The sequence below is a fragment of the Lonchura striata genome, chromosome 18 (genome assembly GCF_046129695.1).
Source record: "Lonchura striata isolate bLonStr1 chromosome 18, bLonStr1.mat, whole genome shotgun sequence".
In the NCBI taxonomy this organism is placed as follows: domain Eukaryota; kingdom Metazoa; phylum Chordata; class Aves; order Passeriformes; family Estrildidae; genus Lonchura; species Lonchura striata.
The window spans coordinates 9,593,168-9,609,934 of record NC_134620.1 but is presented as its reverse complement, the minus strand read 5'-3'; the positions used below and the strand labels follow the sequence as shown (position 1 = coordinate 9,609,934).

Here is a 16,767-nt window from a genome sequence, read left to right as displayed (position 1 = left end):
ACGAAAAAACCAAAACAGAGGTTCTCTCAGCAAATATATATTGTGCAAAACAGTTTCAGAAGGAAAGAAATATTTATGTGAAGTGAAATAAAAGATAATTTTAACCTTCTAAATTATGTATGCGTTACATGGCATAACAAGGAAGCAGAATTTTCTTCCTTAGTCTTGATAAGATAAAAAGATACAAACTAACCCAAGTTTTATATTACCATCCTCTCTTTTAGCTAACATTTCCCAAAATAACATTTTGCTGTTAAAAATTCATCTAGTAATGCTGAAACCTTGCCCTTATCAAACAACACATTGGGATTTAACACAGCTGAAAGATTTTTCCCTTGCTGTTATCCCTGGATATTTGTATTGTAATAACCAAATGAAAGAACATATGTATAATGAATATATGGCACAAGCTTCCCCCCAGCCTCCAAAAGTGCAAAACACAGCACTTTATGAGGCTTTTTTTTTAGCTTCTACATTCCAAAGTCTTGAAATTCACAAATTATATGCATTTCCCCCACTTTATTATTGACATACACCAGGAAAAATTTGTAGGAAAAGGTTATGGAGTAGTTTTCCACAGGACTTAGTAATTTGAGCCTGTCATAAACAACGTGATGGGTGGATTGAAATTTCTAGAACCCAGCATGCAGCTTCTGCAGCACAGAGCAGCTGCAATTCATGCTTGGCTTGTGCCAGCTGCTGCTCCTCATGAGGGGCTGCAGTCACTGCTGCACCAAATCAGCACCTCCAAGCAGCCAACCTGCACCAGTGGGGAAAGGCTCCCAAGATTTCTGTATTGTTAACATTCAGCTACAATGAGCATAAAGAAAGATTGATGCACCAACTACATTTTGGGCTGATTTGATAGGAATAAATCATCTCTTATCAGCTGGACCAGTGCCAGCAGACCACAGCAAAGCACAGTACCACCTGCCCACGACTCCTCAGCAGCTTCCCATTAACTAATACCTATTTAAATGCTCTTTAACTCATTTTAAATGTTTTTTAAACAGCTTTTTAATTTCATTTAGGTTAGTTAAGTAGGGTTTGATAATTGTTGTCTGTCCTGGGGAAAGAGCAGGTGCCAGGTGTGGTGTGGTGCTGTCACACTGCTCCTCACCTCTGTTGTTCCGTTGGGCTGACCAGTGCTAGATCACAGTGACAAACAGACCATGCCTGACATTTATCTCCTGGAAATCAATATGGTTTTAAGATCCTATCCAGAACAGCATAATAACATGCAGAGCAACTCAGGAGATGGAAAGGATGAAAGGAAAATAAGTGGGGTCACAGCTGGGTATCGGAGCTGGGCCACCCAGAGGTCAATCAGGTCCCTTGCCCAAAGGAGTCCATGAGTCAAAATTTACAAGCAGAGTTCAAACACAATGAAGAAAGCAATGGAACTGTGGGATGGGGGTTTCAGCAGAAACCTGTCAGGACCCTATTTCTTTTCAGCTGTTAATGCTTTGAGGTGTGGAAATAATTGAGAAATTTTATGTCATATTGTTTAAATATAAAATCTGGATTGCTCATAACAATTTGTAAAATTACAGAGCAGAAGAAAACAATATTTGTTTTAAGATTGAACAGATGGAAGGAAAAAAACTCCCTAAATTTTATCGTATTGATTTTGCTTATTGAGATCATCAAGATCCTTTATCTTTTTCTAAAGGAAATAAAACCACTATTTGCAGCTGAGTACTGGGGTTTGGAAAGGACAAGTTTTGCTTTTGTTCTGTCAATATATTTCTGAGAAGGTCTAAGAGAGTCTGCCTGCAGGTGATGATTTTGCAAGCAAACAAAATAAACATTTCCAAGTGTCTTTCAAAAGCTGACCTGGAATCCTAATGGTAAGTACACATTAAAGGTATAAAGTTATCCTCCATATAAATGGCTCTGAAATATTCTCCACTATCAATTTTGAAAAAAAAATCTCAACAGCGTATATAACAGCAACATGATATTTCCTGTGGAAGGCATTACTCTCCTATTTGTCATCCAGCATTCAGAAGAAACCTCACTGGGTTTTGCTTTATATGAAGACTAGGAAAGAGCTTGTCATGCTAGCACAGTGTGGAAAACACAAATGGATATTGGATTGTTCCTTTAATGCAAAGGATGAGCAGATAGTCATGCAATATTTATCACTGAAGGGCAGAAGGGCAATCGATAATGGTTTCCCATGTGGGCCATTTTTCTCATCACTTTATAGAACAAATCCAGGTCTCCAAACATGTGAAGCATGGAAAAAATTCCCCCCTGCAGTCAAGGCCATTGTTTAGACTCATGTGTTTCTACTGCCCTGACTTGCAGTCTGAACTCTTGCACTGGTTTCTGTTTTGCCCAGCAGGTATCAATTACCCTGAAGCAGAGCCATGTATAAGCTTCTGAATTTCACCAGTAAAAAGGCTTATGTAGAAAAAGATATCAATGCTCAATGGCTTGGGTTAAAAAAAGAGAAAACCAAACCTGAACATACAAAAATACCCCACCTACACCTTGACTTGCAAGTTGGGAATAGTCAGTCTTTCTTACCTGCATTAATCTCCTTACCTCCTACTTCTCATTCTTTCCCTTCTTCCCTTCCTCCTCAAATCCAGGTAGAGTTATTCTTGGTGCTAACAAAATTCACCAGATTCACCTAATTATTCCAAATATAAAACAGGGGAAGGAAGGTCTAGGAAAAGAGATGAAAACACCTAAACAGGAACAATAAGAAATAATTATCCTTCATATTTTTTTAATGACTAGGATTCTTAAAGAGCCAGAATTGATTTGTATGGGTTTCATAGCATGCACTGTACTTAAAAAAAAAAAAATCAAATAAAGAAGTTATCACATAATTTGAATTTATGTCTTAATGATAAGTCATTAAGAAAAATTATTTGACAGCTATAGGAAAGGAGAGATAAATTCAGGCTGCCTGCAGTTCAGCAAACAGTTGTTCTCACCCTCAGAATGTATATTGAACCACACCCCCGAGGTTCAGAGTTTAGCAAAATCTCCAGCTTTTCTTAACACATGAAAAATAACATTTGCAAAATGTCATAAGCTCACTTTATATTGCTGTTTTGAGGATTGCAACAATAAAGGTATTTTCTTGAAGTGTCAATTTAATTAGTTTCACAGTTCTTCTCATACCTTCCCCTATTGCCAGCAGCCTTTGTTCTTGAGCAAGCAGTGAACTCCTAGAATGGAAAAACTGTTAATTTTTCTAGTTTTTAAAGAAGCAAGCAAGAAAACTTTAATTTCAAATGCTTAAAAAAAAGCCTGGCATTATTTTTCACTCACGTGCATGAGCCTAATCTGGTTTGATCACAGCTTTAGGAATGTTCAGGTTTGAACAATACATTTTACACCTTGACTCAGAAAGGATCTTCTTGTCACGTTTTCTTTTGTTTGCAAGGTCAAGGTGAGGACATAGCCTGTTTCCCTGTTTAAAATCCTTTCCTGTGATTAAAAGCAACACGACAGAGCAAGGAAATGGAGTGGAAAGAGCAGATACCCAGCCACACATCATTACATTACCCAGCCCTTTCAGGAGGCAGGCAATGACCAGCAGTCACCCCTCCAAAGGGAGCATCCCGAGCTTTGATTCTGCTGCTCCAGAGCCCACGAGACTCCAAAGCCACCCAGCCACTCCTGAGCAAACCCATTGCTCCTTCCTGCAGCTCCAGCACACCCTGGAAAAACCCAGCCTGCAACCTTGCTACAACTGGAATTACCTTTAGCACAGCAAGCTGAAATCATTATTTATTTATTCCCTGGCAGTGTAGATGGATAATTAGCACATAATTTGACGTTTCCTAGGCATGACAGCCTGCTCTGATAGCTGCCCCTAGTCCTGATTAAATCTCGACCTCAGATCTCCCAGCAGCACCTCATATGAAAAAATTCCACTCTGCCAGAATCAGGTTGCTGTCTCAAAGTTTGAAACCATCATGAATGTTTGGAGAGAGGGAAGAATTTTAGGAACAATTTAATTTAATTTTATTTTATGAAGATTTCTGTCACTAAAGGTTGCTTGGCATTCAAAGAACCTGTAAGAACACGGATCTGACTGGGGAGCCAAAGGGATATTAAACCTGAGACCTTAAAATAGCTTTGGGAACAGAGACATGCACATGGAATTGGAAAGGAAAACAAGTTTATCTGAGTGCTAGAAAAGCTAATTCAGTGCATTAAGTGCATTAAGGCTGCTCTAGCCCACACCCTATGGAGAATACACAGGAGCTGTTATGATCTGTGGACACATTTTGTGCCTCCTGCAGTGCAGTGCTCACCTTCCCAAGTGTCCTGGACTGAGCAGAGGCCATTGTCTGGCTCGGTGGTGCTGGTTCTGCCTCCAGGGATGGAGAGGATGGGCAGGATCCTTCAGTTTTCCCAGAAAGCAGCTCAGAGCTCCTCATGGCCACCACAGGGTGTTGGCCACAGCTGACACACATTAATGCTGACCCTTTTTGAGGTGCACGTGGGACTGTTCCTCCAGCCCCTGAGGAAAAGACTTTTATCCCATCCCTCTGAGGCCTGAGGTGGCTGGGAGCTCCTAGCCCTGCTCCAAAAGTGTCCTGGTGGGATCTGTTCCACCTCCATGTCTGCAGGCAGCAGCCATCGGGGAGGACAGCTGCAGCACACCAAGCTGCCCCTGACAGGGACACAGGGACACACAGGGACACACAGGGAAACGCACAGGGACACACACAGGGACAAAGGGACAGTGGCAGTGTCCCATCTAAGGGCTCTTCCCAGGCAGGACACAGCCCCTCCATAGCAGGGGAAGGCCTCAGCAGCCATTTGCTTGAAGCCTGGTCACTGAGGGCTTGTGCTGTGCCATGTCCCCAAACCTTGGGGTACAGCTCTGTGTGCCCACTGTCCCCTCACCCCAGGGCAGCAGGATGGCAGCTGTGCCTGGGGTGAATGAGGTGACACTTCTGCAGATGGTGGCAGTGCCAGTCTCTGTCTGCAGCGCCCTATTGTAAATGCAGGCAAACCCAATGGGAAGAAATGATGATGTCTGACTTAATTCAGAGGCTGAATTATTTCTTTATTATAACTATGCTAAAATATATTAATATCCTATATAAAAGGAGGATACTATACTACATACTACTTTCTCTGACTCTCTCCCACAACTCGTGACCCTCTCCCTATAGTCCAGACCCAGGTAGGTTGGATTGGCCATCAGCTCAAACAATCCTCACCAGAATCCAATCAAGCACTCACTCCAGGTAAACAATTCTCCAAACACATTCCACATAGGAAAAACACAGAGCAGAAATATAAATTGTTTTCTTTTTCATTTCTCTCTGTGCACCTCTATGAAAAATCCTGAGAGGAGGAGAAATGTGCTTGCCACAGTGGCCAGATTTGTTCCCTCCTTGGGAGATCAGCAGCTTTTCTCCGTGGGGCTGGAAAGGTCACGGCTCTCTGGAGTCCTCAGGCTGCTCTGCTGTCCCCTTCATCCCTGAGCCACTAAATGCCACTTAGCTCAGCGGCCTCAGGCAGCAAATTAAAACCAGTGGGATAAAATGGACCAGCATCTCAGATGTATGAGTAGGGTTCTGTGCAGATATTTACTTAAGGCTGTTCTGCTCCCATGAAATACCTGAGTTCTTACTGATTTTTTTCTCCGTGCTGCTGCTCCTTTTTTGTTCTTGTTTTTTTACTGATGGTGCTCTGCCTGAGAGCGCAGGAATAAAAGATGGCAGAGCCCAGCCCAGGGGCTGCCTGGGTCCCCAATTTTCTGTGGCTCACCAAATCAAAATTCCAGCCCTGTGAGCCTTTCTGAGTTCCAGGTGATGAGCATTCCAGGGGAGAGAGAATCTGACCCCCGTTTCATGCTCAAAACAAGGAAGAAAGGCAGTGTCCAGCCACTGCTCATGCCATTAGGCTCCAGGGGAGATTATTACTATTTTTTTGACATTCACAATCTCTTCTGAGTGTATTTGGACATGTCCAGAAGTGGTAGTGGAAGGTAGTTGTGTTATTGATCTGAGATCTCCCAGGTTTCACACAGAGGTCTTTCCTGAGCATCTTCACAGCACAGGAGATGCAGAACAGCTGTTCTCACCTTCTCTGTAACCCAGTCTTGCTCATACGGGGACCAAAGATTTTCCCTTGGGTACATAAGGATTCTGGCAAGTACATTGCCTAAATCCTTCTGTGGATATTGATTTGATAAAGGCACCCTTGACAAAATTGGTTTCTGGAGGCCAGTCCAACACCTCAATCCATACATGTTGAATAGATGTCACCCCAAACTCCCATCCCAAAATATTACCTCTCAACATCTTAATAAACACACTTTTTTTCTTTTCTTGGACAGACCCTTTATTACATTTCAGGGGCTAGCTTGCAGAGGACAGGTTCATTTGCTAATACATGAATCATTATTGCTTTGAGCCTCTGAGCTAGCATTTTTATGAGCATATTTCAAAATGTATTTGATTGCTGTTAGAAATCATTTCAGTTCACGCTCGACAACCAGGCCAGCCTAAGCCAATATGCTCTGCCTGGCACTGTGGAAGGATGTTGTGAGAATTTAATTACTAACTGAAAGTTACTGTGCATATGGCAAATTTTTAATGTAGTAGGGTTTTGTTTGTTTGGTTTTTTTTTTTTTTTTTTTGCCTCCAAGATAAAACCAACCAGTTGTTTAACTCCAGCTTATTAAGATTTTTATCTAGCATTTCTGATAAAATTGTTTCAGATTGTACACCCTACAGAGAACAGCATGCTGCCTTTTCCTGTCCATGAGCTGCTTGCTGGCCATAAATGTCATCCAAGCCAAAGTGAGTCCTCTTTGCCCTTCTGTAAGCCTGATTTGAGTGTTAGAGATTAGATTTACTTCATTGCCTTCATGTGAGAAAGCTTTTGGAAAAACATTTGTTTTATGTGATAAGGTACAACAAAACATCACTAGAACAGAACTTCTTAGTTCTGGCAGCAAGAGATTCACCTTGGGGAATGAGAGGAGGGAGGGAGGGAGGGAGGGATGGTGGAGGTGTAGACTGTAAAAACACATTTAAAATAGTTTTTACTTGTCATCTCCTTTTCCACTATTATGATGCTGTTGATGCTCTTCTACTGTTTGGCCTCTGTGTGCCATAAGAGCTCTGTGATATATGTCACACTGATATTTACAGACTAAGTGAGTCAGAACCTTATCTTGAATCAGACTTTATCAGCACATTATCAAGAGGAGAAGTAGTTTTTAGAGTGTTATTTATTTTAGAGTGTTTAGAATATTAATATATAGATGATATGTATATATGGCACATTAAACCTACTGGTTTTTATGAAGACCTCAGGCCTGGCACAAATTAACTGATTAGGAGCCTCATTTTTCTAAGCAGCCAGCATTTTTCTATTTAAGCTGAATTTTCAGAGGCTGTATCAAAGAACATTTCTGCGAGACATAATGCTGTGTGCATTTGCCTCAGACTAAATTTATCACCCATGCATTTATCAATGCATTTCAAAGGAAAAGAAAGAAAGACAACCTAAAGGTCCACTGTTTTGACTTGTGCTCAGGCAAAGAACTTAAAAATTTACTTCAAAAACCATTAGAATTGTAAGGTCTTGAATAGGTTTAATAGTTACACAGAGTCATAAAGAGGAAGAAAAGCCTTGTGTCACCCTGGCCTGATGGCTAGAAAAAAGGGTCTCTGATTCAGACTTAAGAAAGATGATTTGGCTCCAGGATCAAAACATGAAGCAGGCCCCTAAGAGATGAAAAGTTCGTGACTTTTTTCCAATAAGGCTGAACACAACACAAATCCCTCACTGCCCCTCACTGAAGCTTTGAAATTCCTTTCTTTTCAGAAAAAGAAGGCACAATGCAGTATCCTGGGCCTCAGTATTATGATAGCTTGAGACTGTGAAGAAAAAACATGGCTTTGACATGCTAGGATGTATTCTGAGTAATTGAAACAAAATTTCCAACGGGGTTATCATTCCAAATGTACCTTTTCAAAGAAGGAAAAACATTTTCAAAATACCTGTGCCACTTTACTGAACCCACACTCTGCTCTCAAGAGTGACTCAAAATGACTTGTACTGTCTAAAAAGAGAAAAAGTGGAGCAAAAGTTATTTAGGTCCAGATTCACAAAAACATTTAACTACTTAATTGTGATGAGTTTGGACCTCAACTGATCTGTTGGACTTGCATTTGCATCCTTGATGGAGATTGTAATTTCATAACTCTCCTTTGGTCAGCAAGACCAGAACATCCAGGATCTGCCTAGCCTTGACCTCCTCTGCAGGGTGAGAGTGGCCAGGTCAGCACCTCACCCAGAATCACCCTGAGCAGCCCCAACATCTTGCTAATTGCCATTTTTAATATAAAACAATCAGCTTTGCAATGAAAATAGAAGTTTCGCCAGTTTGAACACTTCACTTTGGTATTTAATTTCCTCCTTTTTGATGATAGGTGGCACCAGCTTCTCCTCAAAATGCCAGTGTTTGAAGTACACAGAAAATTTCAATAGGTTTTGGCAAATGTTTCACTGCTAACACATCACAGCACTGACCTGTGTGTTTTGGAGCTCTATCAACAGATTAGGCAGATTTCGCTGTAATAAACTGCAAAAGCAGAAAAGTCTTTCCTGAATCCTGATTAAAATCCCTTTATTAAAGCTCAGTTATTCATGTAAAGAACCCAGGGCCTTATCTCGAATTGCTGTGTGTCAGTTCATGCTTTCCAAGTTGGACAGTGCAGCTCAGTCTTTCTTTAACTCCCATTTTTCCAGTTCAAGGGAATCCTGATGTGCCTTGTCCTTCCCTTCCCATCCCATTACTGGAACTCTGAGCTCCTCAAGAATTTTTTCTGCCAGCTGGGGCCACCCAAAGAGTCATCTTACAGCCTCCACTGTCTGCTTGGCTTTTTAAAAAATAATTAATGTTGCACACATAGTCCAATGAATGTCACATCACTTTGCCGGTTGCAGCCTTACCCCTGAGTTCTGAAAATGACAGAATTTTGTTAGTAAGAAGGCTCTCTTTTTTTTTTTTTTTTTTTTTTTTTTCCCAGTGCAGATTGTCTACATCAGTAACACACCTGAAAGAATGATAGAAAATGTTGAATCCTAAAAGGAAAATTGTAGGATTTGGTTAAGGAGTAAAAGTGTGCTAATGGTAAGAAGAACAAAGTCCAGAAAAACCTTGCACTAAATTTGCATGAGTTTTGTTTGCTGGTTCTTAGGATTTCAGTTAATTTTAAACACTGAAATTATCTCTTGGATTAATTCACAAGTTAGGAATGTTTCATAAATTCTAGAATAAAGAAAGGGGGCTTTGTTTGTTTGTTTGCTTTTACCTCAGCATAACAAACAGGAAAATACCCGTCCTTGTTTCCTTCCTTTAAATTCCAGATAATGAGTCAGGATGCAAAAGCAAAGCTAACTAATAAAGGTGCTCAACTACATTACAGTAACAATAGACAGCCAAAACAAAACAAAACACAACCAAGCCATTATAGGCTGAAAAATCATTATCACTTCCAGTCAGTGCTCAGTTACAGGCACATATTAATGATTCACAGTCAATTCATGAAGATTTATTGAACAAAAGGGTGGCTACATCCACGGAATACATTCTTCACAGTGAAAAATCTGATGCTTAGAATAACTTCTGCAGTATGAATGTTGTCAGATGCAGCACTGCTGACAAAATATTTATACAAACCTAATATTGCCGGATATTATTCACAAAACATTCATTCTAGCAAGCATATGGTACCTTCAAAGGTGATGTTTCTCTTTCCAAGAAATGCTGGCTTGATTACAATAGGAAGTTTGGTCTACAGAATGCCTTGGCTTGAAGCAGAGCAGTGTTTGTACAGAGTCCTCAGCGTGGAGTTACAACAAAATGGGAAAGAACGCAAAGACTGATCCTGGTGATGGAGGTAAATTTGCCAAGGCTGTATCAGGTCATTCCTTCTGAGCCTGGTGGTATTGCCCCCACCTGAAGACTACAGCCAGCCCTACCTGCTCTGGGAAAACCAAGGAATCAACAGCTGCTCCTCAGTGACTTAGGCAGTCACTGTCCTTGCAGAAATTGGGAAGAAAAAAGCTTGGGCATTCAGGTGTCACCCAGCTGATTCAGCTGAACCAGAGGGGTGTAAGAGAGTCAGGAACATGGGCACATGTCCCATCCTGGTCCCTCAGCTGTAATCCTGGGTGCTCCACAGCCTCCTGACAGCAGCAGCAGCAGGGCAGGGAAGAATGAAAGAAGGACTTGGATCCTTTCTCAGATGCTCTCTTCTCCTTGATCACAAATTGCAAACTTTGTCATACACACTGGAGAAACAGCCTGGCTGAGATCCAATATCAATGTTAAAACCAGCAATGTATGTTTTTCCCACTAAGCAGCTCTGGAACCCGATGGGTTCTCACCCTGCTATCACCCAGCACAAGAGATGACACAGACCATCTGCTTGTGCAGTTACAAAGTTGTTTGCTGGTGACACCCACACAAAAAAAAGACAGTTCAGAAATATATTTTAAAACAGGATGACAGAGGTCAAAGTAAGAAGGGTGTTAAAAAAGAGTTGGCAGCAGTTATTCACAGCTTTTCACCATAAGAGACCTACAGGGCATCCTATGGAATGAGAGGCTGTGGTGCTGACTTACAGCAACTGTGCTATTCATTACAGCACGATGTTGTGATATCCAGAGCTCTGAGTGGGTTGGATACAGACAGGTCCAGTGTGCTAAATCTAATGGTTGGGTTGGTGTGTAGAGCCTCTGGCTTGGGAAGGCCTTCCCCTGAGAAATTAGGGGGAGATATATGGTGAAAGAATCATTTTACATTTTCCCTGCATCCTATTTCATTCTTCTAAACACCAATTATTGGCTGTTTGCAGTGGTGAGATGCTGGGATGTGTAGATGACAGTTGTCTGCACTGTTATCAGTCCACTTTTGGATGTGCACCCCCAGGGCCAAGTCTCTTACAAGTGTGTGGTGACTGCCTTTCAGAACACAATATGTACAATTTAAATTTTAAAATGCCCATATGCTTTGCTATTCTAGTTTTCCTTTGTGTGAATCTTTGAATTTTAATACATGTGTCCAAATGTACAATGATAAAACATGCAGCTCATGTCAGCAGTAAAATGCATAGTAATTTATTAACTTTTTCAGTGTGAATACAAATTGATTTGTTGATGTGCCACATAATGAAAAAATATTTGCAGTCACAATTTGCATTCTAGTTGCTGCATTTTTTAAAATTAAACATTACAGAGAGTTTGAAAACTGCACAACACTTGTTAATGGCCAATAGGAAACACTAATACTATGAGAAGTAATCAAAGCTTCTACATGTCTTTGAAGATACTCTTGATTCAGAAGTTGTTTTTCAAAATAAGATTGCCATATATCGTTTCACTGGGTACTTGTAAATATTCTTGGCCAAAACCCATTGTTTTTATTTAGGACAACCACTGAACTCAATACCTTTTAGTTACATGCCATTAATGCTTTTGTAATGTAAGTCACTGTGTTTTATGAAGCCATTCTGAAATCCATTATAGTGTACTAAAGAGGTAACTGTAGTTTGGGATTCTTTCCAAAGAGAATTTTTGGGTATTAAGTTTCCTGTGGTGGCATCTAGATCTAGAGACATATGAAGATCTGATCATTCCTTGGTTTCTCTCCAGTCTGTTAGCTAGATTTTCTAATTTGCAATATCATCTTTTATCTGTGGTATGACCTCTACCATTGACTTTGATCAACACTAAGAAGCAGGTGGTCAAAATAGCAGCAGGAAAAAACAGAACATCATTGTTAAAAACACCTTCAATTGAGTGAATTCTTGTAGTTGTTCTTCCTCCCAAAGCCTCTCATGAAAAAAACAAAGGTATTTGTGCTCTAACTGAATACAAACATGCTAAACTCCCTCTGAACTACAATTTCTATTGCAGTTCTTCCTATAGCCCAACTCCCTGGATCCTGAAATGGCCCATAATGCACTTTTGTATGGCTGGTAATGAACCATTCCAAATGAATACTGGATACTGAAGGAATTACATACTGTGTAATTGATCTAAAGAACAGATTAGGACTGGGGCTATTTCATTAAATCTCACTAGCTCTGATTTAAATACTTAAAATTGCAGCTATCCTGTGTCAGATAGGTTACACTCCTTGTCACATGGCAAGTGAGGTTTTCATCTACTAGATCCCAGTTTTTTAAAAGGGACATGCCAATGAAAAGGACTATAAATGAAAGACCATGAAGGCTTCCTCTTCAGACACATTGAGTCCCAAATTATTCATTCAGCTGAGAGAAATACTTCAACACTTTCAAAATACGTATGAAGACCTGTTCTATGTTTCCATATTTTGGTCTTAGATCATTTCTATGGAACACGAGTTTGGTTTTTTGCATGTGGAACTGCCCCAAAGAGTTCTGGTGGGTGAGCACAATAAAGATCTTACATGATTGCAGGGGAATCCAGTGGGTCCTTCCAAAGCATCAACTTTTCTCTTGTTTCCTTCCCACTGGAGCTTAGCATGCCTCAGGAACCTGCAAGCCAGTAAGGTTAGAGGACAGTTCTGGCTGAGGAACAAATAGATTCAACCAAACCAAAATAAAATTCAGCTTGGAAAATAGTTTGTAGCTCTCAAAAAAGAAAGAGCTTTTATTACCTTAGGACTACGGCTAATTTTTAGGTGCCCTAACATGCTTAGAAAAGAATATTTTTTCCTGGCTTGGCTTTCACAACAGTGCTAGTCTTTCTTACCTTCAATTCTTTTGTCCTATGACCTAGTATTTAGCTCCATAATCCCCTAAATCAAACAAAATAGCATAGAAAGCCTTTGATCTGAATTTTCTCCACAAGGCATATTATACTACATTGAATATTTTTCATGAGATCTAGAATGCTGCACTGTGGGAAACAAGACTGAAAATTTGAACACCATTAAGCAGGATTTCAGATAATACTAAGGGGTGAAATACTGACAAAAGAACCATAGACTTTGGTTAAAACAGATAATACTCAAGGCTTTTTTTATTATTATTCCTTTGACGAGAGAATATTTAAGACCCTCTCAACATGCAGAGTCACCATGTTAGTACCACAGCCAAAGCAGTGGTTCATACAGATAAATAATAAAGTAAAATTAATCCAACAGATGTGTTTTGCAAATATAAGAAATTGTTCCAGCAAGTCTTAAAAAATGACAATCACATAAAATACCAACTCCACCTTTTAAGAGTTATTTGATTTCTTTTATATTTCTTTTATATTGTTATGTAAATCTCAAAGCCACTTATCTACCATAAAAACCTGTTTACCTTCTTATACCCTAAATCTGGTTCTTGCAAGCCCCTGCAGCTGGTGGCCTTGGCACTCAAACCTGCCAGGACTGACCACTGTCAGACAAATGCTCTGCACTGAGGGGCCAAATCCCAAAACACCCAATTCTTATTTTTCATGGTGGTGTCAGAGTGAAGGTTTGAAATCTCCTTTGAAATCTCTGCCAATAAATACAGATCTATCTGGTCCTCTCAGCTTCAAAGCTCCTAAACTGCCCATGCAAGACTCCTTTTAGCAGAGTAGATTTAAACTCTGATATTCTCCTAAATATTCATCTTTCCTTTTTCATTTACCCAGGGTTTGAAAGGCTCACTTGCCCCACTGCTAACCAAGGATCAACTGTAGATTGCTAATTCAAGACAAGGAAAAAATAAAGGGGAAAAAGAAAGCACATGGCATATTTGCTTCTGTTCAGTACTGTGACTTTTTACTCTAATAGGTATTTACTAATCACACTGATATATAATTAATTTCTACTTCCTGCCATGTTCACATAAAACAGTTAGCACTTATTGGAAAGACTAAAAATGGGTGTGAATGACCTGTTACTCCCCCAAAATCTCACCTGGCAAAACCATCTTTTCCTTCTTTTGCTTTCCCATCTCCCTCAAGGAGTAAAACTCCATCAGAGCAAACAAAAAGAGACTACAGCTTTCATACAGTTTAAAAGGTGGAAATTGTATTAGGAGAGAAGATGAAAACTCACTTACAAAATCATTCCTGTACAAAGCCTTCAACACCTGATGCATAGATGGTAAATATAATTTTAAATTGTCTGGTAGTTTAAGATAAGGAGGTTAAATGGAGGGTAGCTGTTCTCAATCTATATTTAGCCTGAAGTTTCCTACCTCTTTTGGACCTGCAGGAAGACTTAAATACTGAGATTGTCCATGATTTTATACAGTATTGCTTGATTTATTAAAGATGCTATTCTCCCTGCAGGTCTTATTACACTGTTCAAAAGGTTGTGTACAACTTACCATAAACACAGAATTTTAAGTATTTTTGTACCTAGAATCTCACCAGAATTATTCTTTTGTTTATGTTCATGTGCAACCTGGTCCATGAGACATGAATAAAGATCAGCAATTAGCCACAAGTAAACTCCAGGAGAATTGGCCTTGTATTGCATCTTGCACACTCTATTTCAAGAATAAAATTGGGGCAAAACACAGTGTTATGCTTTCTAGATACTAACCAAGCCTTGACAAGACCTGATGGATTTTGCATGTTAAAAGTAAAAATTTTATTACATATCATGCCCTTGAAAAATTAACTTTGTTTCCATTAAATTCTGTTCAGCATGCCTTGAAATAGGAATGGCTAAAGTTATTCAAGGAACAGACCACCAAGATTCACAGCACTACAGTGACTGCAATTACCTATTTTCCTGGCTCAGTAAAACAAAACATTTTTTTTTTTTAAACTATAAAATATTAAACTGAAATTAACAGATACCATCTCTGTCTCTCCTTCAGTATGACTGAAATAATCTGTACAGAAAAGCTGTGTGCCATGGACCCACATCCAAAACCAGTGGTCATCAGTTTTGACTGCCTTTTGGATAAGGTCTTGTCACTGCTCTGTCCATATGCACTGACCCTCCATGAACTACCGGACACATTATTAAATTCAGGTTTACAAAGATGCTGCCAATGGGTCAACCACAGTAAATTATTTATATTTCAGAGTAACAGTATTTATATATGCTCCCTACCTCCTGCTCTAATTTGCCTTCTTATCACCAGGCTTGTTTTTCAAATGCTGAAAAGACTTTGTTGGTTTGTTCAGGAAATTTGTCTAGACAGTGCTCACACAGCATATTTGCTCACATTTGACATTTTCACAGGATGAGAAACAAAATGGAAGATCAGAGTTTTTAAGCTCCACAGATGGCATCTAAGCCAGTCATCTTGTTATTTCCAGAATAAGGAGGATTTGCAGTATTCTTGTTCCAGGCAGTCCCTGGAACAACACAACAGTGCCCTGCAGGACAGGACACACACTCAGGGCTTTGAGACCAGTCGAGGCCTCCTGAAATCCATCCATCCATCCATCCATCCATCCATCCATCCATCCATCCATCCATCCATCCATCATCCATCCATCCATCCATCCATCCATCCATCCATCCATCCATCCATCCATCCATCCACCAAGTACATTTACTGCCTCAGAAGAGCCAAATATCCAAGTGCTAAATTGTGATGTCTCTACACACAACAAATGTAAAATGTGGCAATGTAACAGAACATGTGGCTATTTTACCTATTCAACATTTATCTGTGTCTAATTAGAAGAGGTCTCTAAAATGCTGCTTGCCAGCAGCTCAAAGGTTGAGAACCACCTGTAAACATTTGCAGAACAGTCTCTTTCTAGAAACAGAGACTCCTAAACAATCAACCTTGAAATGTACCATATATTATAATATATTTCCAATGTTATTTACAGATCTTGTTTAGTACAACGAACCAGACATGCTGAAAAGGTAGGATTTTTCTAGTCCTCTTTTATACGAAGTACAATAAAAAAGGCACATAATTATTCACCGTAGGAGTTGTGCACCAGTCCAAAACTTAAAGCTAAAAAGCTACCCATCAGAGAACTCTCTTTATGAGGCAGTATTAGGATGTCTCCTTTGAACTCAGCCTAGAAAGATCTGTGTGTCAATTCCTCTAGGAGAGCTTAAGGAATCCACTTTCCTGTTGTGTTCTGATCTTCACAAGATTTCCAAATCAACAGAAAACTCTCCTTAAGCTTCCCACATCATCTGCTGGAGCAAGGAAGAGTCAAACAGGGCATGTGTGTGTCTGCTTTCCTTTTTCTTCTTTCTTTCCTTGGAATGCCCAATGATGGAGGACTCTTGAGAGCCAAGACCTCTTCAAACTAATTTGCTTTAAGACAAATGCCTCAGGAGCTATGGCACACTGAGCAATGGGCACCAGCAGGAGAGGCAGCTCAGCCCCACAGTCAGTGCCGACCGTGTTTGATCCAGTTTCTGATCATCCATTTCTGCCCCGAGCACCTTTGTACAACTAATCTGAGCCCAAAATTTGCATCCTTGGACATTTCCACTTCTAGACAACGGCCTGTGTCTCTGCTGATGATAGGACCATTCTGGGAAAAAAAAAAAAAAAAGAAGGGGAAAAAAGGATTAGAGAAAGGAACACAAAAAGAACAGACTAAAAAAAAAAACAGCGCTAGATCTGTAAATCCTTAAAAACCATTATAAAATGTATTTCTGTATATATCAAGTAATAAATGCCTCAGAATGTGCTAGAAATTCTTAGGAAAAGCTAGCTAATACATAGAAAGTACCGAAACAATTCCTTGATAGTTGTACATTTAAGAATTGCTGGGAAAATCCCCCCAAATCACAAGAAAATCTCTAAAAAGCACTAGTGAATCCCTACAGAGCCCAAGAAATAGGAAATCCCAGAG

The 16,767-nt window shown here is 39.9% G+C and overlaps 1 protein-coding gene across 2 annotated transcripts in view; it reads right to left on the bottom strand.

Moving 5' to 3' along the window:
* Positions 1-11,104: 11,104 nt before the first annotated feature.
* GALNT9 (polypeptide N-acetylgalactosaminyltransferase 9) overlaps positions 11,105-16,767 on the bottom strand; it is a 133,996-nt gene continuing 128,333 nt past the window's right edge. Inside the window, exon 11 of one of the 2 annotated variants that reach the window (XM_021544474.3) lies at positions 11,105-16,443. In XM_021544474.3, the coding sequence (XP_021400149.1) occupies positions 16,297-16,443 (147 nt within the window). In that variant the 3' untranslated portion in view covers positions 11,105-16,296. The remainder of the gene's footprint in view (positions 16,444-16,767) is intronic. The other variant, XM_021544476.3, reaches the window with a different exon arrangement.